The 23,825-nt window shown below is 35.2% G+C and overlaps 5 protein-coding genes across 5 annotated transcripts; 1 reads left to right on the top strand and 4 right to left on the bottom strand.

Moving 5' to 3' along the window:
• Positions 1-928: 928 nt before the first annotated feature.
• LOC149405881 (putative transferase At4g12130, mitochondrial) lies at positions 929-4,313 on the bottom strand. Its single transcript, XM_089630497.1, has 6 exons — positions 3,811-4,313; positions 2,842-3,378; positions 2,062-2,321; positions 1,831-1,929; positions 1,586-1,744; positions 929-1,460 (listed from the first exon to the last, which is right to left on the bottom strand). Exons 2-6 carry the CDS (start codon positions 3,270-3,272, stop codon positions 1,213-1,215), a joined length of 1,197 nt encoding a protein of 398 aa, XP_089486623.1. The 5' UTR covers positions 3,273-3,378; positions 3,811-4,313; the 3' UTR covers positions 929-1,212.
• A 4,141-nt stretch (positions 4,314-8,454) lies between these two features.
• LOC149405880 (uncharacterized) lies at positions 8,455-9,493 on the top strand. Its single transcript, XM_089606158.1, has 2 exons — positions 8,455-8,653; positions 8,764-9,493. Exons 1-2 carry the CDS (start codon positions 8,594-8,596, stop codon positions 9,370-9,372), a joined length of 669 nt encoding a protein of 222 aa, XP_089462284.1. The 5' UTR covers positions 8,455-8,593; the 3' UTR covers positions 9,373-9,493.
• Positions 9,494-9,824: 331 nt separating this feature from the next.
• Positions 9,825-12,201, bottom strand: LOC149405879 (Class I peptide chain release factor). The gene is made up of 7 exons (XM_089601697.1): positions 11,793-12,201; positions 11,077-11,136; positions 10,895-10,977; positions 10,756-10,820; positions 10,612-10,645; positions 10,177-10,247; positions 9,825-10,089 (listed from the first exon to the last, which is right to left on the bottom strand). The coding sequence occupies exons 1-7, from the start codon at positions 12,067-12,069 to the stop codon at positions 9,999-10,001; spliced, it is 681 nt and encodes a 226-aa protein (XP_089457823.1). The 5' UTR covers positions 12,070-12,201; the 3' UTR covers positions 9,825-9,998.
• A 469-nt stretch (positions 12,202-12,670) lies between these two features.
• Positions 12,671-15,366, bottom strand: LOC149405878 (glycine-rich protein). The gene is made up of 7 exons (XM_089630475.1): positions 15,297-15,366; positions 14,449-14,939; positions 14,180-14,364; positions 13,550-13,630; positions 13,378-13,453; positions 13,195-13,275; positions 12,671-13,082 (listed from the first exon to the last, which is right to left on the bottom strand). Exons 2-7 carry the CDS (start codon positions 14,915-14,917, stop codon positions 12,958-12,960), a joined length of 1,017 nt encoding a protein of 338 aa, XP_089486601.1. The 5' UTR covers positions 14,918-14,939; positions 15,297-15,366; the 3' UTR covers positions 12,671-12,957.
• Positions 15,367-16,527: 1,161 nt separating this feature from the next.
• LOC149405877 (putative protein S-acyltransferase 14) lies at positions 16,528-19,573 on the bottom strand. Its single transcript, XM_089630447.1, has 7 exons — positions 19,221-19,573; positions 18,196-18,442; positions 18,009-18,100; positions 17,650-17,773; positions 17,480-17,565; positions 16,951-17,016; positions 16,528-16,868 (listed from the first exon to the last, which is right to left on the bottom strand). Exons 1-7 carry the CDS (start codon positions 19,407-19,409, stop codon positions 16,713-16,715), a joined length of 960 nt encoding a protein of 319 aa, XP_089486573.1. The 5' UTR covers positions 19,410-19,573; the 3' UTR covers positions 16,528-16,712.
• Positions 19,574-23,825: the final 4,252 nt, after the last annotated feature.

The raw sequence follows: 23,825 nt of genomic DNA, 5'->3' as shown, positions 1-23,825 counted from the left end.
ATTAAATCATCCAAACCACCAAAGAAGCCGTACATGAGTTTGTGTTTTCCTCTTCTTTTTTTACTTATTTATAATTATTATCGTGAGTTTGTGGTGTGATCATTTCCCAAACAATCATATTCTCCTATGATTATCATGTTTATATTGGTTTGGTTGGAAAGATTATTGCAATGTTTAATAGATTTTTTTTTTTTTTTTCAAGTAGTTGCTTAATTCCATTCAAAAATAGTGAAAACTGGAGTTTGATTAACAGAAAATTGAATTGCAATGTAGAGAGGAGGAAAAAAATATTGTTTAGTTTTAGCTTAACCTGTCTTATACTTTAGGAACTGTTGTAAGCGACATTCCATAAAGGATTATTCCGAACATAGAATTATTGAAGTACAATACTTTAGATTTCCGACCCCGGACAAACTTTCTACACCATTTCTTCATCGTATTAAAAAAATTGGTTTCATTTCGTTGGATAAGATGTTCTTTTTGTAAGCGGAAAAACAGTGGTTTCATTTCTTAGCAACAAAAAAAAAGGGAATACGGTTGGTTTGACGTATTGTCACGTAATCAATTCCCAATATCATATTCTTCTATATTTACAGTGTGTCGTTTGGTTCGATTTGGTTTGAAAGGCTGTAATATGTGGCTGTTTTAGATCTTTTCTAGAATAGTCAAATTTGGAGAATGAGTAACTGAAAAACTAAAGTACAATGGAGAAGAAAATTAACAAATGTTTAGTTTGGAGACTAACCTGAATTATAATTCAGGAACTGTTTTAAACGACATTCAAGAAAGGTAGGGAAAACAAAATCGTAGAAACCTTAAACAAAAGAGCTTGAAAAACAGCAGACAAAAATTGATTCCAAAAAAAAACTAAAATCAGAAAGTTAATATATATATATATATATATATATATATATATATATATACACATATATATATATATATGGAGACTTTTAGAAGCTTTATTAACCAGAAATAAATAAATAAACATCATAATACATGAGAGAGAGAGAGAGAGAGAACATTCTTATTATCCTTAACTTATTTTTCGTTTCTTTTCTGATTTAATCTCAGCAGAGGCTTTTTATTCTTTTTCTTTTTTTTTTTGGCTGAGACCACCACCACCTAATTAAAAAAAATGAAGGGATTCGAACCCCCGACACCGTGGTGGTTCGTGGTCGGGTAAAAATAAAAAAGGTCCAAAAACTTATTCCTTCAAGCAAGAGCGGTATGTTGGTGATAGTGTTGAGACCACTCGTTAGGCCACCAATCTGGCTTTGAGGCCTCAACCTTCACATCCTCTTGACCTTTTATCCCCAAATATGACTCTGAGCTCTTCAACGCCTCTTCGACCCTCACGATTCCGAGCCCTCGAGACCCGATCGCCGTCGTCACATTCCCGACTTTCTTGCCTGATTCAGGGTCCACGATTTCCGACCCGGGACACACTTTTTGCACCATTTCTGACAACAACAAAAAATCAAAATGTGTGTAAAGCAAAAACCAAAAAGTGAAGATCACACAGCGAACCAAAAAAATTAACAAAAATACTATTAAAAAAAAAAAAAAACCTTTTTTTTTGTCTTACCTTCACCGTTGTGATTGAGGAATTTTAATGGTAGCAATCTCTTTCGAATAACGCCGCGGTGGTGGGTCCGAGCGACAAGCTCTTGGCCAACATAACACCCCTTGTCAAAGCTTATCGCGTTTAGACCCACCATATTGTACTCGAGAGGAATTGCCTCACCTACACATGACGAGTTTATACTTCATTTTCCTATACACACATTTATCAATCTACATATTCACTTGAGAATAATAAAAAGATTTCACCTTTTGGGATCTCAATTGAGCCTTCGGCGACACCATTTTCGACCCTCCACAGCACGTAGTTCTCTTCTTCCGTCTCTTTATCGGCTTCCACCAAAGGAGCTGCAAAAAAAAAAAAAAAAAAAAATCAAACAAACAAACTAAGATCAACATAGCTTTATCAGAGTATTCTATAAGAGATGACAAAAGAGGGTTTATACAGATATACAGCCTCTCTCTCTCTCTCTCACTCACGGGTTGTGTTCGTCGGAAAAATTCCCCGGAAACCGAGGCAGTCGAGCCGTGGATCGTTGAACCACCGCCACCCGCCGCCGTTCCCATGCGAAGATGCGGCGGCGGTCCGGTCAGTGCTGGAGCCCCACCCAACTCCGGCGGCATCGGGTTCCTCTGTTTCCGGCGGAGATGATGACTCAGAGAGTTTCCCGCCAAATCGCTGCCAGCAAGAGAACTCTTCTCCCACATTGTCAATCTCAACCTTGGACCTCAATCGATATCTTTGACTCCATCAAAAGGCATAAAATTAAAATCATTTTGTAAGACCTAAAATCTATTTCTTCAATAAATTACTTTCAGCTCAAGTATAATGCTTTTTTCATAAAGTTGCAAAATTCTAAAAGCATTGCATATAAAAGCCACAATCTTTGGGTTATACCGTTATAGTTGCCCTAAAATCTCAGCACTCAATAAATTATTATTATTAGCTTAAATACAAAGCTTTGATACTATAATGCTCATTACCAATCATAAAGTTGCAAAATTTAAGAACATTGCATATGAAAGATATCACCTTTGGGTTATAGTTTCTAATCAACTCTTCAATGAAGTCATACCTGAACCTAAGATCTTAACACTCAAGAAATTATCACTTTTAACTTACTACATAGTTTTGATGAAATATGCTGATTTCCTTCAGAAAGTCGGTAAAATTTTGCATATAGATATTGAAAAGAAAAAAAAGCCTAAAAAAAAGTAAAAAAAAAAAAAGACAATCTTTAGATTATACTTTCTAGTCACCTCCTCAATGAAGTCAAAATCTCGTCCAATACGGTAGAGTCAACGTCGGCGAAAATCTCAAATGGCTTGTCCGACTCGGAACCAGGTCCAGACCCGGTCCGATTGAGCTTGTCTCTTTCCATGGCCGGTTTATACAGGAAGAAATCGTACAGAAACCTTCCCTGAGGTGTCAACAGAGCGGCGTAGATTGGAGGCGATATCGCCGCCGCGAGATTGTGCGTCACGAGAGTCTCGGAGCTATTCTGCTCAAATCTCCGGACATCGTTTGTCAAGAGACCTTGGAGGAACTTTATCGTGTCCGGTCCGGCGAAACGGATCACCGACCGGGATTTGAGGAGCGAGGCTAACGGACCGGCGGTCTGGAGATCGGAGCTCCGGCAAAGACTGCGGCGAGAGAGAAGATTGCAAGGCTGTTGCTTGAGACGTTGCATAGCAGTCTAGGGATTCCGATACTGAGACTCAATTTGGGGATTTAGGTTTCTGATTTGGGAATTTTTTTTTTTTTTTTTAATTGGAAGTACCTTGTCTTGGCCGATGCTGAAGAGGAAGAAGAAAGATGCGAAGAGTTAGTTTCGTGACACGTGTACTGAGTGGGTTTTGGGGTTTAAGCCACGTGTATCTGATTTTGGCCAGGTGTTCGATAACAGTTTTGTCATCATAGCCTCATCAAGACTCAACTAAAACAAACCTCACCAATCCAAAATCTCTAACCAATTTAATCAAAACATGATTTTAAATTCTTACCCAAGCATTAAGAACCTCAACGTTCCAAGGAATTTATATCCAACACTAACTCATCACCCAAAGCTTCAACCAAACTCATAAATTCAATTCATCAACGTTAAAAACCCGGTCCAAAACACAACTAACACCAATCAATTTCACCAATTTCATCCCGGAACCAAAACCCCCAACTTAATTTCTCAAAACCTAAATCCCTAAATTCCAATTCAGGCCAAAGAAATTCACCTTGTTTCTGGAGGACTTGAACTCTCCGACGCTCTCCTACTCGTTCTCCGGCGTCTCTTCGTGGGCGGCGCGCTCGGCGGCTCGCGGCGGCGCTCGGTCTCGGACGAGCGCAAGCAAGGAAGAAGAAGAGAGATGCAAGGGTTGATCGGCCGAGAGAGACGGTTGAGGTGATTGTGGTCTCAAGTTTTTTTTTTTTTCTTATTTGTTATCCTTTGCAGGTGATTCGCGTGAAGAAGATGGAGAAGAGAAAAGAAGAAGTGTGACGTGAAGAAGAGAAGGGAAAAGAAGGCTAATTTTCTCATATCTCCAAACTGACCTCCACTTCAAAAATTCTCACAAATGGGTCCTCAATTCATTACAATTATACCCATTGTGACTTAGTTATTTAATTAAATCTGTGACCTATCGGATTTTAATTAAATAATTCAACCGATAATTTTCTGACTCGTTCTCCACTAATTTAAATACAATGTATTACTCGGACGCGGACACTGACTGTTTGGTTAAGTTTATGATAGTTGATTTATTGTTTTTTATAACGCTCTTTGCATCCGCATTATTTAAAAATTACAATTACACTAGTCTCTAAAATTCCCATTTTATTTGTCTTGTGTGGCTCGTATATTCATAAATGAGTTTTGTGGACCTATATATATTATTTATGTCGATCACTAAAAAGGAAATCTCATCTAGAATGTGAAAATGGATCGGTCTGTAGTCAAACACTAAAGAAGCCTTTTTTAGTGGACCTATATGAATATGAGAGAACCAAATTTCAGGCATAATTATGAAAACAAAGAAACAAACCTTTTTTTGATGGGATATAAATTATGGGCGTGTTTGGCACAGCTTTTTTAAGCCTGTTTTTGCTGTTAGCAAAAACCAAAATGCAATCTTACTGTTTGGTAAAACAGTTTTTAGAAAAAATTTCAAAAACGATTTTAAAAATTGTACATGAGTCACAAAAGCTAAGAATCTTAGCTTTTAGAAAAAGCGTTTTTGTATCTGATATAAAATTACTTTAATATCCTCACGTGATTATCCATAGCATTGTTAAATATTTATTTTATGTCTATTTTAGTCTTTTTACTATGATATGTCGTTAATATTGGCATAAATATGATAGTAGTATCATTCTACGCAATATGAAGAATCTTTCCGCGATTGTTCGCGTGAATATTCATACGTGTTTTTTCCCCTTTTATTTTTCTCCCTCTTTAAAGTTATCTATTTATAATGCCAACAAGATATGACACGTACATTTAGATGTTCCCTTATCTTATATCTGAATATTGATCGTGATGCCATATAAATTAGCTTGATTTGAAGTAGTCAATTACGTTAAGAATGCTTTTTAGACAATGACTTGGTGACAAATATGCCTCGGATATCTTAAACTTAATTCCCAAATGCTCAATGGAAAGAAAGAGACGTGTTCTTTTATAGTATTTTTATACATACATACATACACACATATAATCCAATAACCGTGTGAATCAAGCGTTTAGTATGTATTTATGAATAACAAAAATGCTTAACAATGTTAACTAAATTCGACTTAATTAAAGTGGGGATCTGGTTTGGCCAAGTTCTCTTTCAGAAATACTATCATTAGTTTTTACAAAATAAATTAATTAGTTGGACTTGTAATTTGTAAAAGATATTTATATCCAATACTCTTCATGAATAATGCATGTTTCACCCACTATTACGTGCCATCATCTAGAAGGAAGCTTTTAGCACATGATACAATGATATATATATATATATATATATATATATATATATATATATATATATATTATGTGCAATATCTAAAATGAGAGAGAAAACTTTTTAGGGTCAAAATAATAAGAAATTACATATAATAATAATATGTTTTAAGTGTAGCGTCGATTGCGGCATTTTGGTCGGCTCACATTGCCGGCGCCAAAATTCAATAAAAAAAACTTCCTATTTATTAAAACCAAAACAAAGAATAATCTCAACTTCCTATGGTCTCTGCATATTTGGATATTATAGATGTTATACAATATGATATTGTAAATAATGATATATATGAATTCATGATATGATATGCACTGACGTAGAGATGTGTAGGCTAGGGCTAGGCCGTTGAAAGCCGACCAATATCCTTTGACTTTCTTTTCCCTGTTTTTTTATAGGAGAAATTTGGTAGAATAATAATTCACGTAATTTAATTTCTTATTCGAAATATGTTTGAACTTTAAAAGTTATGAAATCTATGACTAAAATATCTTTAATCATTTAGAAACCCAACTGCGTCCGGACGAAAACAAGGCTGCAATTAATATTATGCAAACAAATTATAGAGCCCTAGTTTCTATCAAGAAGTTTGGTCTTGAAGAATATTTTAGTCTAAAAAGCCATCTTTTACCAATTTTTAAGATTACTAAGATTGAAACAAAAGTTCATAGTTCATAGACTTGTTCATATTTTTACATTATTTTTTATCAATCCCTTTTGGATCTTTTTCCGATTTCGTTTTTTTTTTTCTTCTTTCGTTTGTGTGTGTGTGTCTGTTATTTTTTTTTTTAATTTTTTTTTAATAACATTCAAGCATTGCATGATGATCATACGGACTACGGACGCGTTGACATTAACACATGCAAATAATTATATAATACAAAATATATGCCACTTGTTGTGTCTGTGACTATTTCACAATAATGACCATTACAAAATGAAACCACTCAAACTTAAAATAGTCCTTTTTATCATATGGTATTTATTTCATTAACCGCCGTGATCAAATTGATTCAATAAGTTAAATTAGTTTGACACAAATCACTCAACATATCATACAATATGATTTTTTATGTGTCATACTTAATATTTATAATCAAACAAAAACAAGAGGATTATATATAATTATAGAAAATTGATTGTCACTGTACAAGCCTCGCCGTAGAAAAGTATTTGAGCCTCCGTTGCATCAGCACTGATTGCTGTTTATCACTGCTTATAATAATACTAATTATAATATTTTTTTAATTAACTAGTCTTTCACTTTTAAGAAATAAATAATAAATAAGATTTTAAAAAAATACTATATATAATAGATATAAATGATCAGGGTTCTCTGTATTTTATATATTTTAATACCTTTTTTATTCAGTTTGCTTAAAATGGTTTGTATTTATGTTTTGGAATTAATATCCATTTAATTTGTATGACTGTGTGTATATAATATAAAAATACAATTTAATGCTACTAATTATAGCTTATAGTATACAGATTTTTATAGTATTATTTGGAATAAATTCAAAAGAGAAGTTATAGTGGGACTATCATCATTGGAAAGGAGACAGGTGGCGTTAAAAAATTAATGGATTCTATTAATTAACTATTTGACATAAAAAAAAATTGATAATAATCTGGAATTTTAGTTGCACTTGAGAACTAACATCAACTTGGTCTCTAATGCATATAATTATTCTCTCGGATTGTTGTTGATATTTGGATAATAACCTAGTGATATTATATTTATATGTAATATAGGTATTGTTTAGTGGTTGTGGTTGGACATACATTTATATATAGCTAATACCGTTATCCACCCCAGGAAGAACCTTAACGTCCAAGTTGTTGAATTAATTATATATATATATATATATATATATACATATATTTGGTTGACAAGGTTAATTAATATATTGCAACACACCCTATATCTATATGTATTCCATGACTTGTAGTTGTAGATGGGGTAATCAACATAAATATTTCATTTTTGTTTTCTTCTTATATTAATTAAGAAATAACTCGTGACGATTTCATATATATTGATATCCTTTGACAAGTCACCATACTTGGGAAAGAAGCTAACGAGTAGAAATGGTATGAGCTGTAAAGTATATCACGAGTGTATATCAAAATTATTTAGACTAATTAATGACATATAAACTCCGTTAAATTTTTAAATTTTCCGACGTGGAATGTTTGACATATCACTAAAGATAATAACTCTTTGCAATTTTAGACTACCTTTTCTCGGAGAACAAGTACAATAACAAATAATAAAATTAAGAAGTGAAATTTTCTGAGAAATCAATTCCCACTTATTAAAGTACATTCTCCAATAAATTTGACTTAACCAATAAAATTAAACTAATGAGAACAATATAATTTCCTTAATGGATATCTGAACCTTACATTGAAATTCATTTTGATATAATTCTCAATGAAAGTATAAACAATTATTTGACCTAGTTGTCGAAATACTAATTCAAATATTATACTAATTGAATAATACATCGATGTTTTTCATGCTCGTTCGAATATTTCTACTCTCTTAATAAATTACTAAACGAACGAGGATAAGATCATAGTATGAAAAGTAATATAATTTGGTAATAATATACACTCATCTTATGATTATTACTATATTAGTTTGAAAACAAAACCAAAAACCAGGTTGGTGCTCAACAAATTCTTCCAAAATAAATATTAAAAAAAAACATTTAAAAACCCTACCAAAATCCACATATACGAAACAAATCCACACGTTGGAATCCATGCGCTTCTTTGGCCTCGCGCGCTGTATAAAAGTCAACGGTCCACATCAATTAAAAAAATAAAAAGCAATAAATATCAGCTATTTTCTGTCTCGTATAAAAGCCAACTTGAACTCTTTTTTCTTTCTCACATAATCACAAAACAATCAAACAACCAAATACTCATTCATTTCATTTCCCTTTTCCTCTGCTTCGTTACAGAGCGAACTCAAAATAAAAAACCCTAGAAATCAAAGAAGAAGAAAATGAAGCTCGTATGGTCTCCAGAGACAGCATCGAAAGCTTACATCGACACTGTCAAATCGGTAAGCAAAAATATATATATATATATATATATGCTTTTGTTCTTGTTCGTTCGGTTTTATTTTTCTTTAATTTGTTTATTTATTGATATATTTTCTGTGTGTTGGAATAGTGTGAGATTTTTCAGGACTCAGGCGTTGCGGAGCTAGTTTCGGCTATGGCGGCGGGTTGGAACGCGAGGTTCATCGTCGAGACCTGGTCCGCCGGAAGTCCGATCGCCGTCAGCGTCGGACTCAGCGTGGCGGCGCGTCACGCGCGTGCGAGGCACGCGTGCGTGGTTCCTGACGAGATTTCGCAATCGGAGTACCTCCGGCGCGTGGGCGAAGCCGGAGAGACCTCCGCGGCGGAGGTTATCGTCGGAGAGCCGGAGGAGGCGATGGCGGCTCTGATCGGAGCTGATTTCGTGGTGGTGGACTGTCGCCGGAGAGATTTCGCCAGAGCGCTGAGATCGGCGGAGCTGAGCCCCAGGGGAGCTGTGCTGGTCTGCAAGAACGCCGCGGCGAAGAGCGTCGCCGGATTCCGGTGGCGGAGCGTGGTCGAGGGAGGTTCCCGGAGAGTGGTGAGGTCTGTGTTTTTGCCGGTCGGAAATGGATTGGATATCGCTCACGTTGCAGCGATCGGCGGCGGCGGAGGAAGTTCTCCGGCGGAGGCGAATAAAGAGGGAAAGTGGATCAAACACTTTGATCGGCGATCTGGTGAAGAACACGTGATTAGAAAGTAATTTTAATCTCTGTTTGATTTTTCTTTTATTTTCATTGTACAGAGTACAGACTCATGTAACCAAGTATTTTGTAACTGTAGAAGAAACTATGCTTATTCTTTTTACTAAATTTTCAAAGTGTATTTATGATGTACGTTTGTATGGTATGTTTGTTCTAGAGAAATGATTCAGAGCAAAATAACAAATTCAATTACAATTAATGATCAATCACTAAATTAAATATACACGTGATTTATCTATTTTTTGAAGATTGCATTTTTCGCAAGTACAAAGAAAGAGAAAAGTCTGATATGAAAGATTGTGTGTGAAACGATTGACATTACATTAAAAACAGAGAAAAAATAAGAGAACAAATCAAAAACCTCTTTTTGTTTCCCTGGCTTGTAGTTTTGTGCCTTTATTATATACACATTAAATTGAACAAAAAGTAAACGCAAGTACACTTGCACAACTTGCAAAAAAGATCGAGTCTTTCATGTTATTATTATTAGGAAACAATCATTTTACATAATACAAGAACAAGTCATCTTTAGTAAAATAAAATATTAAAAAAAAAAAAAAATTATAGTCTCATTGTCGCAACAATTTTACTGATGAAATGATGAGAACTATAATATTATGGTCCGCTAATCCCAATTGTTCCGATTTCTTCTGAACTCTTTCTTATCGGAAAGAACCTTCTTGCTTTTGAGGCGTTTATGTTCTCCGATCGCAGCCCTTCAACAACACACAGACACATGAGATGATCGAAAAATTAAATAATCCGCAATTAAACATAAAACTATCAAACAAAGAATGACTCACATTTTTGCGATTTTCTTCTTTTGCTCCTCCGATGGAGGTGGTGGGACATAGGCCGCGGCGTCGATTATTTCCTGCGTGATTAATTAATTTATTGATTTGAATTCTTCCCTGAAATATTATAGTAATCGATAGTGATCCCATGATATTTTATGAGAGATTTTGAAACTAATAACGCGTGGAATTGGTTTGTGTGTCAACAGCGTAAAAAAAATTACGAACACATGACTCTTTAGACGAAAACACCCTCGTAGACCAAACTAACTGAGGAAACTATAATTCTATGGTCCGGTAATTTTCTAGCCATTGAAGATATTTTGGTCCAACCGTCCAACGAGTTGTATTGTTTCAAATTTCTAAACTTTCTGTTCGAAACAAAATTTCATGTGCTTATTTGGTTATATTTTACTGAATTTTTCTCTTATGTTTTATCTGTACCTGAAGTTTCGCCAAAGCGTCTTGAATGTTACCCCTGAAGAAATGGAATATTAGAGAATACACGTTTGGCAAAGCATAATCATGTAAAACAAAACAAAACAAAAAAAGGATAAATTTGTATAAGAAAAAAAAAGGTGAACTAACTGCTGTGTTCGAGTCTTTGTTGACGACACCACAAGCTCTCCGTCCTTGTTTATCCGGTTCTTTTCCTGTAATACATTCGCAAATTATAAAAAAAAAAAATCATAAACTTGCAACCAAATTAGAGCAACAAAGGACAAACCATTTGCATAATCTTCTCTCTGATCCTATTGCCGAGCCAAGTTGCATTTTTCAGGTTGAACCGCATATCAACCTTTGTGTTCACTGTCCAAAACCGACACCAAATCTTGAGTCACAAGATATCCTTAACTCATTCACTGAACGGACAAAAACGAAATAAAAAAAAAAATACTAAAATCTCACCTTTGTTAACATTTTGGCCCCCGGGACCGCCGCTTCTAGCAAAAGCCACCGTCACTTGATCTGAAAAAAAGAAAAAAGAAAAAAAAAAGGCAGTTATGTAACGAAACACTTCTAAAATACACAGCAGACTGATTTAAATTTATTGCTCTGTATTATTCGTAATTATTGAACAAAATTCATTATCTTATCTACCAATAACCACCTACACTTCTATAAATTTCGATAAAAAATCTTTAAAATTTCGATTAAGTGCTGCAAGTTATTTTCGCTGATTTTATCAATTCAAGGTTATTTATTTACGTCTGTTTAGAGCGACTGTGTACACTGCACATGATATTTAAAGAGTGAACAAACAGCTTAGAAAAAATGAATCTTTGGACAAACATAAAGTACTCCTCTTTTACAGGATTGCTATAGTACAGTTAGTAAAAAAAAATTGGAAAATGTAGTGAGAGACTCATAACCTCTGAAAATGTAACGTGAATAATACATTATTAAGGCATATATTTGAAGAAGGAAAAAAAAAATCGTCTTTAAAGTATCTGAAAATCTCATCTATTACTACACTAAGCACATATTGAATCGGTTTCCGTGATTGATATTCACAGAATTTTCATCGCCAGAGAGTTGGAATAAGAATACGTAATAAACTAAGTCCTCTTTTACAGGATTTCCAAAGAGAAACTCCATGAATGAATGAAAGGAAATGTACGGACCAATGGTGATTTTGGGCGTTGGACCTTCGTCCTCGAAGAAAGCTCGTTCCTCGGCCTCCTTTAACAGCTGATTCATCTGCGATAGCCGAGACGATACTTTCTCTCCTCCGGCGCAGCACCGGAGAGAGTCGCCGGAGATTCCTCGCCGCGGCAGGATCCGAGTGAAACCGACCGAATCGCCGCCGGTCGCTCTGGCGACGGAGAGCGAGAGCGAGAGCGAGGGTTGGAGAATCACTCTGGTGAGGATTACAGTGGTCGTGGTTCGAAGAACCGCCATTTTTTCCGAGAAACGAATTCAATTGCCCTACGGAGACCAGAGATTTGGGGATTTTTTTTTTCCTTTTTCAAAAGATTGGATTTTTATAGTGGGCTCTGTTGTGGCTCTAATTTCTTTGAGACCTTCGTGGACTTGCTTTTCTAGTGAAATAATATAAAAATTATCCCTATTATTGTATTTTTATATATTAAAAAAAAATCTATTACCTTCAGTTTCACAAGAGAACTATTATAACAAATAAACAAATATATACAAATATTATTGATGCTCTGAAAGATAACCATTATAGTAATTTTATGGTCAATATTTACAACAATACAGTATCAAGTGAAATAAGTGAGCTATAAGTATACATGCTGTGTTTCACAGTCATTGCCCACTAAAGTAATTAATTTTATTGTCATGATTTGCAACATCTTTCGATAATTCATTATAAAAAATATCACTCGCGTTGATACACTAAAATTTATAAACACCATTAGTTCAATTAAGATTTAGCAAACTTTTACAATGAGAAAACAAAATATATACTTCCTATTTTATCTAGTGCCACACACTTAAATATCACCATTATCTTTACTTCATTAACAATCACACAAAGTGGAAGAGAAAAATAAAAGGTAATCTAAAATATGGATATACAATCTGTCACTTTCAAAACAATAAGCATTCTAAAATATGAGAGTGGAAGTAGTAGAGGGCAATTAAGCACAAGTAAACACAGTACAAAAGCTCAATCAAAACTCTCATCCTCTCATCCTCTCATCTCAGGCATCTATAACCTCGTTATGTCCTTGTGATCAAGAATTTATACAAAACATTTTTTTTCTTTCTTTCGGGGGGTTCAATATTTCAATGCCTACAATATAGCAAAGATCAGCACCGATCTTAATCTCTGGCCCTCCCACGAGGAACGCCATTTTTTATGTGTCTTGCCTCGGAAACTCTTGACCGACCATCTCGATGAGAGGTTTCCGTCGATGGAAGAGCCAAACCTCCTCGGCCACTCCCTCCTGAAAAAAAAAAAAAAAAAAAAAAAAAAAAAAAAAACACTCAAAACTCATTTCGTTTCTTCTTTATTTTACTACATCAAGGAAAAAAAACAAAGAAAAAGGTAAAACTTACCGGCATTTTCGCGGCCGGCCCAGCCAGGCAAATGTTTCTGAGCTGAACCATTCCAAGCTTCTTCGAAAACTGGAAGCTCGTCTGAACAAACAAGTTCGCATCGGTTAGTTTTTTTTTATTTATTTATTTAAAAACGATTACGGTACAGTATGTCAATCAGACCATTGACGAGTTTATGCGTACCTTCGTTGAGGTTGTGCAAGGTCTGCATTGTGTCAACCTTACCATCCGAGTTGAGCTTTCTAGTATAAGAATGTCCCTATAAAAAAAAATATTAAAAATTACAGCATTTGGTTAATGACATAGCAAAATTTATGTGGAGTCTAAATCAAAGGCTGTGATATTTATTTGGTACCTTATTGTGAAGGCCTTTGGACACCTTGTGTGTAGCTTGTCTTGTTGAAGTGTCGGCTTCTTTGCTTTCTTCAAAAGTCACCTGATTCATCATACGCAGAAAAGGACAGCAATTAGACAACAAAGCACCGTTCAGTTTCTCAAAGATTAGAAAATAGGCAAAATTTGTCATCTATTTTGTGCGGATATAGGACAAGCAAAAGCATTTGCATTTATTTTGTTTCAGTGTCGAAACTCGTCATATATCCGGAGGAAACCAGCAAAATATGGCTACTTCCGTTTATTATACGGATTTGTCAATAGAAAGACGGCAAAACATGAAAACTAACGAAATTTCATGAATTCCAAAAGAAGAAGAAAAGTAAAAGATATTCATAGCCATATCTGTAAATCAGTGGATATCAATGGAAGACAAAAAAAAGGGGGGCATTTATTTTGTTTCGCTATCAAAATTCCGGAGAAAATAAGAAAAATCCAAAAACTTTGCGGCAAATTTCAACATCTTTTTTTACTTAGAGAAACTCCGGTGAAAAATGAAAACCCGCGTTATAAAATTTCCATGGTCATTTTACTGGCATTTTTATCCTTGGCTTACTGTAAATACGATAAAGAGCTATTGCGAAACACTCACCCCATCACTTCCTGTCCTCCTCGTATTAGACGCGGTGTAATAAGCTCCGTTTGGTCCTCCATAAGTAACGGTCGAAGAGCTCTGAAACGTAAAGCTCCGAGATTGTGGCTGCGATTGCAAATGCCTCTGATGATTCATCTCGCTATAGTTGTTCCTTTCCTGCAATTGCCTACCACCAATCTTATCTGCAACGATAAATGGAAACAAAATCACAATCCAATTCCTTGCAATAAATTGATTCTAAAGTACTTTTCTTTTTTTTTTTTTACCTTCAGGCTCTTCCACGTACGGGCCGTTGCTCAACCTCCGATGCTTTCTAGGTTTTTCTCTGATCTCTCCACCGTCTTCTTTATCTTCTTCCTCTTCCTCGTCGGAATCGATTTCCTCGATGATCGGGCCCCGAGATCGCGAAGGTCTAGGCTCCGGGGCTTCTTGGTGTCCGATGAACCCAGACGGGACGGCGTTCATGAAAGGACTTCCCATCGGGCCGAAGAAGCCTGAGCCTCCAAAAATGCTTTCGCCGATCATCGGACGAGCGAAGAAAGGGTCGCCGAACAGATTTCCGCCGCCGAACGGCGAGGACGAGAAGAAAGGATCGCTGAACGGATTCGCTCCGCCGAAGAACCCGGACATCAAATTCGCAGGGCTTCCAAAGCCGGAGAAAGGATCGCCGAGATCGAAAAATGGATTCATTCCGGGGCCGCCAACGCCTCGGCCTCTGCCTCGGCCTCCTTGCATTTTCGATTCAGTTCTTCAAACACTATATAACAAAAAAAAAAACATTAAAAAAAAAAAAGTTCAAAAAACACTTTAGATTCACAAACAAGTGGTCGATTCAATTCAATTCGATTCGATTCACATCAGAGAGTAAACTACCAAAATAAACCTACTCTTAAAAGCTTTAGCTCGATAAAGTAAGTAATAGGATACGAAATGAATGCATGCATAAGAGCACAGAATCGTGGATTCTTTGATCAATTGAAACTTTTCTTGTAGATTAAATTAAACAGAGCTACGAGCAGAAATAAACGAACAAACTATATGCGAAGCGAAAAGTGAAACCCTAGATTGCGAAATTTAGGGGAAAACAGTAATTTGACGAAGAAGAAAGGGTTACCAGAGAGAGAGTTGAGCGATCGGATTCGCGAGAGACACAGAGTAACCAAACGAAACGATACCTATTATCTAAATAACTCGCTTTTTTTTAAGTAATTAAATTAGCAAAACCGACTCTAATTTTACCTTTTCAGTTTTCACACGCGAGTAAATCTTCTGCTCGGCTTCAAATCCAAAGAAGGTTCTGGCGAATTCGCGGATATCCGGCACGTGTACTTATTTATATATATAATTTTAAACGAAGCACTGGTTTTCGTTTCGTCGTTGTTTTTAACGATTCTCATTGTCGCCCATGTCGTTTAGATTTGTATTTGCTGTGGTATTTCTGTCGTTTGTGACGATTTTCGTCGTTTGTCGTTTATCTTGTAAGTTTTCTGTCGTTTTTGACGATTTTCGCTCATGTCGTTTAAATTTGTTTCCTCTGTCGTTTTTGACAACCTTCGTCGTATGTCGTTTGTCTTTTAAATTTTCTGTCGTTTTTGACGATTTTCGTTCATGTCGTTTAAATTTGTTTTCGCTGTCGTTTATTCACTGTTTCGTTTTCTGTCGTTTTTGACAATTTTCGTCGTATGTCGTTTGTCTTATAAGTTTTCTGTCGTCTTCGTTCATGTCGTTTAAATTTGTGTTTGTCGTCGTTTTTTCTGCTTAATTCGCTTATTGCAAAACAGATGCTATATAGCATGATAACATGTTTATAGAGCAAAACAAAGACAAAATCGAACATGTTTGCTCTAAGTTACTAATAACTTTGTTTTGATGTTTTAAAAGTACTGAAATAAAAATAAATAAATAAATAAAAGTTGAAAATTTGTTATACTGACATATATAAAGTTACAGGAATAAAAAGGCAACAATGTACATTAAATGAATGAGAAATTTATTATAAAAAGCTAATGTATCTTAGTCTACATTAATAACTTTGCTGTCTCTTAAGTTTGACAACGCTTTTGCCTTTCTTATTTTTCTAAATAATATAGAAGCTAGAGATATGTTTTATAACGACATAAAATACACCTCCAAGTTTCATTTTTGCTCGGAATATAAAATCATAAAACAACAAAAACGTAATCAAAGGCGATTTTAGGAGTAAAAACTAAGGCTCGTGTAAGAATGGTATGTATATTCTTTAGTCTTCTCTCAAGTTTCAACGACTTAAATAAACATTTTACACATTTAATTTGCCTAATTGTTGTTTAACTAAACTTTTAGATATTACACAACTATTTATAAAATTAATTTAAAAGTTTCCAAAAAATAATGTAATACAAAGAAAAAATAGACATTATAATTCATCGATGGTAAAAACTAATTTACCATGCGGGGCCAAAACTTTCATCAAATTCCCAATTGATTTCCCTCCTCTCTAACCTTGTCTCTGTCGCTCTCTCGGAGAGAATCCGAGGAAACAAACTTTGAATCATTGCTCGGATTCAGACTTTAGAGGCCATAATGGCTGCAACGCATTGAGTTCAGGGTTCGTCGGATATTCAAGTCCCCGAAGTGCCGATATACGGCTCAAATCTTCTTCTGAATATTTTGGGATGAACCAGTATTTCTTGTCTGTACCAAAAACCTGATCCAGAAGAAAAAAAAAAGATTCATAATCATCCAATCGAATTGGTGCCATATCAAAAGGGGGTTTGAAAGTTACAAACCTGTTTGAAGTTTTTCTTCCGGCCGAGGTCATAAGGCCATTTAGGAGTTGCTTTCTTCTCATATGCCTAAACAAATAGATTGAACCAGGGGTTTTAAAATATGGTCAGTATATCTCAGTGGCATTTAATTTATCTGATTTCTTCAATTTACGCTGGTCATAAACATTTTCCAATTTTTTTTTTAAGTTTTATTAAAAAAAAAACAATATATTTATTGATAAGCTCCTCGATATTTCTACTTGCAACTTCTTATAATTCAAGAAACATAAACATTAATTATAAATAGGTAGTATTTAGTTATTGACAAGTTTTCTTTTTAAATTGTATTATTTTAAGTATTACCCGTCGGTGATAGTTATTTCAGTAGATTCTGATCTATAAAATTGGTAGTATCACTATTTCAACCAACTATGATTTACCGGTCGTGCCGGTAGTAAAAAATCAGACTATCGGTATCGGTAATTTTAATCCTTGAATTGAATAACTAGGAATCTATGTTACCAAAGAACAGGAAAAGCAAAACACTGACCTCGATCGTGGTAGTGTTCGCTCCCACCAAGGACAAGTGCATGATCAGAAACCCCACCACGCTCAACGCAAACGCGAAATTCAAAACTAAGATCGCAAAAACGCAAATTAACATGCGAGCAAAGAAATGGAATATGAAGAGACACTGTATCGGTCAATCCCGGGACTTACTTGCTGTTATGAAAGTGGCTGCAAGAGTGCCAGGTGTCCCGGGAATCTCGCCCTCAGTAAAAAATGCAATGAAATGTGGCAATAACGATATAGTCACAAGAACGGTCTCAAGAAGTGTGTATATCTGCATATAATATTATATATATATATATATATATATATATATATATATATAACTCTTAGCGAATTTGATCTTCTTTACGATCATGTATGAAAAAAGACTGCTTTTTTTTTATCTAATATGTCCGAAACTGAGACAAAGAATGTAAATGTAGATAGTTCACAAAATTAAAAGATAGACGCCTATTCTGTCTCTCACTGGACTCGAGTTGTGACCGATAAAAAAACCCAAATCATACCAAGAAAAGAAGGAAGTACTTGTAATTCAACGCTCCAACGCAATTGACGACCCAAACACAGTGATGATCCATTTTCAATATACACCTCCCACCTTAAAAAAAAAAAAAAAAAAAAAATCACAAAAACTTTACTTGCGAGAATCACTCAAAGCCACCAAATCCGATAAGGAAAAAAAAATGGACTCACAGACAGAACAATGGTGGGAGCGAGGCGGCTTGAAGTGGTTGCATTTGCGACAGAAACGAACCCTTTGCCGATTCGAATCATCTCTTGACCGGTTTGAGTCGAAAATGGGATCGCTATACTCCGACGAAGATCGCATCAGAGAATCAGACTCGCCTATTTCTTCGTCCACCAATGGAGTCCAGTTCGGAGGAACACCGCCGGGATCGGTAACAACGACAGATAAGTAGCTCCACAAAAGCATCACTAACTATACAATAAAAAATATGAACCAAAAATAAGCATCTAAGCTTGCATTTCATCTATTATTTACACATAAGTGGTTGAACTCTTAAACCACACAAACAATTTATCATTTTTTTAACTATTAGAAACACCGAAAATCGCAGAAAATCTAAGCTTGCGTTTTTTTTTTCTTCTTCTTTCAGATTCAAGTGATTGAACTTAAAACAACTTTGTTTTTCCGTTTACTTGTTTAGAATTCAAATGAGTTATCACGAGAAGCGCTAGAGCTCAATCCTTGTTTTGGTGCTGAGAAATTTTTTTAAACTCGACTATCGGAAACACCGAAATTCGAAAACAAAATCTGAGCTTGCATTTTTTTTTTCTTTTTTTTTTTACATTCAAAATTGAACTTCAGCCACATAAAATCCATCAATTTCTTATATAATTCATGATTTAAAGGAGTTATCAAGAAAAGCACAACAGTTCAATCCTAGTTTTGATGCTGAGAAACGATAAAGCGACTGAATTTTCCAAACTTAACTATTGGAAATAACGAAATTCACAGAAAGTCTAAGCTTGCGTTTTTGTTTTCTTATAGATTAAAGTAATTTGAACTTAAAAAAACAGTAATCCATCAATTTCTTACAATTTAAATGAGTTATCACGAGAAGCACAAGAGCTCAATCTTTTGTTTTAGATCATTGGAAATACAGAAATTCAACATGCGAATAGCTAAACTTAAGTTAGATCAACAAAAACTAAAACTAAAACGGTGAAGTTAATGAAGCTAAATTCGAGATTACCAGGAAATGAAACAAGAGCAGAACAAGGAAGGAAATGAGGGAATCGAAGCCTCCGAAGAAGAGAGACGGTCCGTAGTTGGCCAAAACGACGACGTAGTAGCTCAGAGCAACGATCCCTAGGACGAAGAAGATCATAATCGAGCCCAGAGCTCTCAGGGCTGTACAGAACTTGAAAACGTTCCACGCCATTGATGAATCTTCAGAGAAATTATAATTAAAATAATGAAATCTATATATATGTGTGTGTATATGTGTATGTATATAAGTATCTATGCGTATGCATAGAGAGAAGGAGAGATCGGCGTACTCTCTCGCTCTAGGAATCGGAAGTTTGGCTTTTTCGCTTTCAGAAGTAGTTTGGGGATTTGACAAAGTGATCAGAAGCCGAACCAACGACGTGATTTTTGGCAAACTAAAACGACATGCGCTTTGGCTAACTAAAACGACATACGTTTTGACTCGATAAATAAATAAAGAATATTCAACACCATGTAAGAGGTCGAGTTGTGGCATTTTAACAAATACAAAATTTATAAGTTTCCTGGAAGTTTGGGAGAGAGAAAATTTGTTGCATTATATAATAGAGCATAATTATTTTTTATGATCCATTTTATTGAGTTTGAGGGACACAATGCTATGAATTAAACGAAATGTAGTAACTGATTATGCCGACGATTGGAGCATAAAATTGCTTACTAATTTATGTAAGAAAATTCTGTCAAATATTCTATATTGGGCAACATATATTAATTCAATTATATTTTGCTATTTGAATTAATGGGTTGACATTCTGTGGTCTAATTTTGGATGCCCATTGATTTCTAATTAAATATGGAATTAATTGAGTAGATACTAATATTGCCTAATAAGGGGATTATGGGAACTCTATTAAGCACTATATAAAGGCCTATTGGTTATGGTCCCCAATACACCAAATCATAACACAGTTTCTCTTCTCCCCATCTGGAAGAGTGACGACGGTCCCATAGAGGAGCTAAGGCGATTTGGTTGAGGAAGACCACCTACCACCCGGCTCGTGTTCGTCCTACCACCGATCATCAAAAAATTTTCCGTATCAAGTGGTGATCGACCAAGATGGATCCAGGTATTCTTTTAATCCTTAATAATCTGATAACATGTTGATTCTGGGAATACTATTAGTATATGAGTTTTCCTTCAAGTGGTATCAGAGCAAACATCGTTTGTTAGATTATTAGGATTGTTTTCTTCAATATGTCTGTGTTTTAGAATTGCTTCTATTAGGTCTCAGATTGAAAGATTAAAATTCTTTTGTATACCTTTTTTAATCGTTCTGAAATTATGGATAAAGATTGCAATTCTTGCACATGCGTTTTGTTTTATCCATCATTTTTATTGCATATATATTAAGTTTTATTTATTGACGATTGTTGATAAAAAATACCTGGTTGATAAACAATATCTTGCACCTCGTTGAATCTGTTCATATGTTCATATGCTCTGGAGAAGTTTTTTTTCTTTTCTTGTTTGTTTTTCCTTCGCTACCATTAAAAGCATTAATTGACCTTTACTGGTTTTGCTATCTATGGAATAATATAAATACATGAATGTCAAAACTTTTTTTTTTTCTTTGGCTTTTTTTTTTTGCTGCTATGGTATCTCACAAAATCAAGAGTTGTTTCTTTGGTTTATTTTTTTTATTTTGCTTTTATTGCTGCTGTTATTAGCATAGCAATATTATATGCTTTGATATATCAGGATCTTTACATATCCTTGGTCCCTTTCTCTTTGTAATTACCGTGGATCCAGACTAATAAAGAGCATTTACTTAGTTTTCAAGAATCTTTTTTGCTCTTGCCGTATACAAGTATTGCAGACTTTAAAAAAAAAAAAATTTGGGCTTTTGGTTGCTACGGTTATCTATAAAGAGTCATTAGTATGCTGTGAAGAATCCTTTTTTTGCTTTAATTGGCTTTTCTATTAATAGAAATAAAATAAATGTTCAAATATTAAGGAACGTTTTTTTTTTTTCTATGTCCAAAATCTGAAATAGACATATAACGCATACGACTTTTCAGTTTGTATATCAGGAAAGCGTATTTATTTATTAGTCTGTTTTTTTTATATAACTAAATGCTAAGTATACATCTTTAGTTATATGATTTTTAAAATCAAATTGAACCATCAATTTAAGTTTATCTGGTATATTTTAATTGAGTTGATTCAAACAATATGTTGCCAAAGTAGCCTCTGTTGTGGAAAATTAATTTAATTAAAATTATACGTATAGATTTTTGTGCGAAATTATTCATGCGAATTATGCTCGGCCCAAAGGAAGACATATTTTGGCCGAATAACAACGCGCTTGCAATGATAAATACGTGATAATTATAAAGTATCATTCATGTGAACTATGATTAGTCCAAAGACATTTTATAGTTTGACAGAACTTATTATCAGTATTTGATCAATGCATTGAGTGTACCAATTACAATTAATTTCTCTGTCCAAAGACTAGGAATTAATATTGTGCTAGGTAGCTTGAGATGGTTTATTGATTTAATTAAGTACTAATGTGAGCACATATTTTTTTTTGTTTTGTTCGTTGATCTAGTTTCATCTATCGCCTCCATCCCTACTCAAATCAACGACAACCAAATGCTAAGTAGGACAAAGAAAAAGATCACCCTCGACTCCATGAATATGGATGTCACCATTAGGGACAAAAATTCCACTGCCAATCTAGAAAAATCTCACAAGACTCTAACTTTAGTTTGTTCTGAAATTAATTTGGCTTTCGTACCTAAGGATACTTGGTGGGTAGATTCTGGTGCTACTACTCACGTAAGCGTATCCATGCAGGGTTGCCTGTGGAGCCGACTGCCAAGTGATGATGAAAGATTCATCTTTGTGGGCGATGGCAATAAAATTGCTGTGGAGGCTATAGGAACATTTAGATTGCTTTTAAAGACTGGTCTTAATTTGGATTTATTTGAGACTTTTGTTGTACCGTCTTTTAGACGGAATTTGGTTTCTGTTTCTATGTTGGACAAATCTGGTTTCTCTTGTTCATTTGGAAATAATAAAATTAGTCTCCATCAAAATTCAAATTTCTTAGGTTCCGGTTCTTTAATTGATAATTTATACCTGCTTGATACTGTTAGTTCTAACAATGAAATATTAAGTACAAGCTCGCATGGTACGAAACGAAAATTAAATGAGAATTCTGCCACTTTATGGCACAAGCGTTTATGTCATATCTCTAAACAGAGAATTCAGAGGCTTGTATCAGATGGAATTCTTGAACCCCTAGATTTGACAGACTTCCAAGTCTGCATTGAGTGCATCAAGGGGAAACAAACTAATTCTAGAAAATTGGGTGCCAATAGAGCTACGGATGTTCTTGAACTAATACATACTGATATATGTGGTCCATTCCCTACAGCTGCTTGGAATGGACAACGGTATTTTATTACGTTCATAGACGATTATTCTCGATATGGTTACCTATATTTGATACACGAAAAGTCACAATCATTGGATGTTTTCAAGTCTTACAAGGCTGAAGTCGAACTTCAACTTGGAAAGAAAATTAAGGCTGTCAAATCCGATCGTGGTGGTGAATACTATGGCAGGTATGACGGATCTGGTGAACAACGTCCAGGACCCTTCGCCCTTTTCCTCGATGAATGTGGAATTGTTCCGCAATACACAATGCCAGGGAAACCTAGCATGAATGGTGTTGCCGAGCGACGAAACCGAACTCTTAAGGACATGGTAAGGAGTATGATTAGTCATTCTTCTTTACTAGAGACTCTTTGGGGAGAAGCGTTGAAGACAGCGATTTATGTCCTGAATCGAGTACCAAGTAAAGCAGTTACCAAAACCCCTTATGAGCTTTGGACTAACAAAAGACCAAGCATCAGGCACTTACACATTTGGGGTTGTCCAGCTGAAGCTAGGCCTTATAGGCCACATGAAGCAAAGTTGGACTCAAGAACGGTTAGCTGTTATTTTGTTGGTTATGCCGAACGTTCACGTGGTTTCAAGTTTTACAATCCCACATCCAGATCTTTTTTCGAAACGGGAAATGCCAGATTCCTTGAGGATATTGAGTTTGGGGGAGAAGAAAATACTAGGAGCGTTGTCTTTGAAGAAGAATCTTCAACTATCGATATTCAAGATATTATACCTCTTACCGTTCAAGACATAGTTGAAGATATCACTCCCAACGTTGTCCCTAACCAAGACAACATTGAGATTCTTCCTCAAGACCCGCCCATAGAACAAACTCAACAACCTCAAGAAGTGCCATTAAGGAGATCCACTAGAGAGAGAAGAAGTGCGATTTCTGATGATTATATCGTTTTTCTTCAAGAACATGAGGATGGCATTGGTCTGACAGAAGATGATCCAATCAACTTCCATCAAGCCATGCGTTCTTCTAAATCTCAACAGTGGATCGATGCCATGAAAGATGAGATGAAATCCATGGAAGACAATGACGTTTGGGACCTTATTGACTTACCTGAAGGTGCGAAACCAATTGGTTGTAAATGGATATTTAAAACCAAGTTGGATTCAAAGGGTAATGTTGAAAGGTATAAGGCTCGTCTAGTCGCCAAA

This window comes from Urtica dioica, chromosome 2, assembly GCF_054948205.1.
Source record: "Urtica dioica subsp. dioica isolate 48M chromosome 2, U.dioica_male_clone48M_v1_H2, whole genome shotgun sequence".
Lineage (NCBI taxonomy): Eukaryota > Viridiplantae > Streptophyta > Magnoliopsida > Rosales > Urticaceae > Urtica > Urtica dioica.
Note: the sequence above shows the minus strand (reverse complement) of the source record. Positions and strands in the feature narration are given on the sequence as shown.

Coding starts and splice junctions, on each gene's coding strand:
- LOC149405881 (XM_089630497.1), bottom strand. CDS start 3,272: ATGCAACGTCTCAAGCAACAGCCTTGCAATCTTCTCTCTCGCCGCAGT. Junction 1,745..1,830: donor CTCAATTGAGATCCCAAAAG/GTGAAATCTTTT, acceptor CGTCATGTGTAG/GTGAGGCAATTCCTCTCGAG. Junction 1,461..1,585: donor CCTCAATCACAACGGTGAAG/GTAAGACAAAAA, acceptor TGTTGTTGTCAG/AAATGGTGCAAAAAGTGTGT.
- LOC149405880 (XM_089606158.1), top strand. CDS start 8,594: ATGAAGCTCGTATGGTCTCCAGAGACAGCATCGAAAGCTTACATCGAC. Junction 8,654..8,763: donor ACATCGACACTGTCAAATCG/GTAAGCAAAAAT, acceptor GTGTTGGAATAG/TGTGAGATTTTTCAGGACTC.
- LOC149405879 (XM_089601697.1), bottom strand. CDS start 12,069: ATGGCGGTTCTTCGAACCACGACCACTGTAATCCTCACCAGAGTGATT. Junction 11,137..11,792: donor AACGCCCAAAATCACCATTG/GTCCGTACATTT, acceptor TCTTTTTTTCAG/ATCAAGTGACGGTGGCTTTT. Junction 10,646..10,755: donor ACAAAGACTCGAACACAGCA/GTTAGTTCACCT, acceptor CCATTTCTTCAG/GGGTAACATTCAAGACGCTT.
- LOC149405878 (XM_089630475.1), bottom strand. CDS start 14,917: ATGCAAGGAGGCCGAGGCAGAGGCCGAGGCGTTGGCGGCCCCGGAATG. Junction 14,365..14,448: donor GTACGTGGAAGAGCCTGAAG/GTAAAAAAAAAA, acceptor TTATCGTTGCAG/ATAAGATTGGTGGTAGGCAA. Junction 13,454..13,549: donor CCAAAGGCCTTCACAATAAG/GTACCAAATAAA, acceptor TTTTTTTTATAG/GGACATTCTTATACTAGAAA.
- LOC149405877 (XM_089630447.1), bottom strand. CDS start 19,409: ATGGCGTGGAACGTTTTCAAGTTCTGTACAGCCCTGAGAGCTCTGGGC. Junction 17,774..18,008: donor AGTACTTCCTTCTTTTCTTG/GTATGATTTGGG, acceptor TATTATATGCAG/ATATACACACTTCTTGAGAC. Junction 17,017..17,479: donor CGAACACTACCACGATCGAG/GTCAGTGTTTTG, acceptor CTATTTGTTTAG/GCATATGAGAAGAAAGCAAC.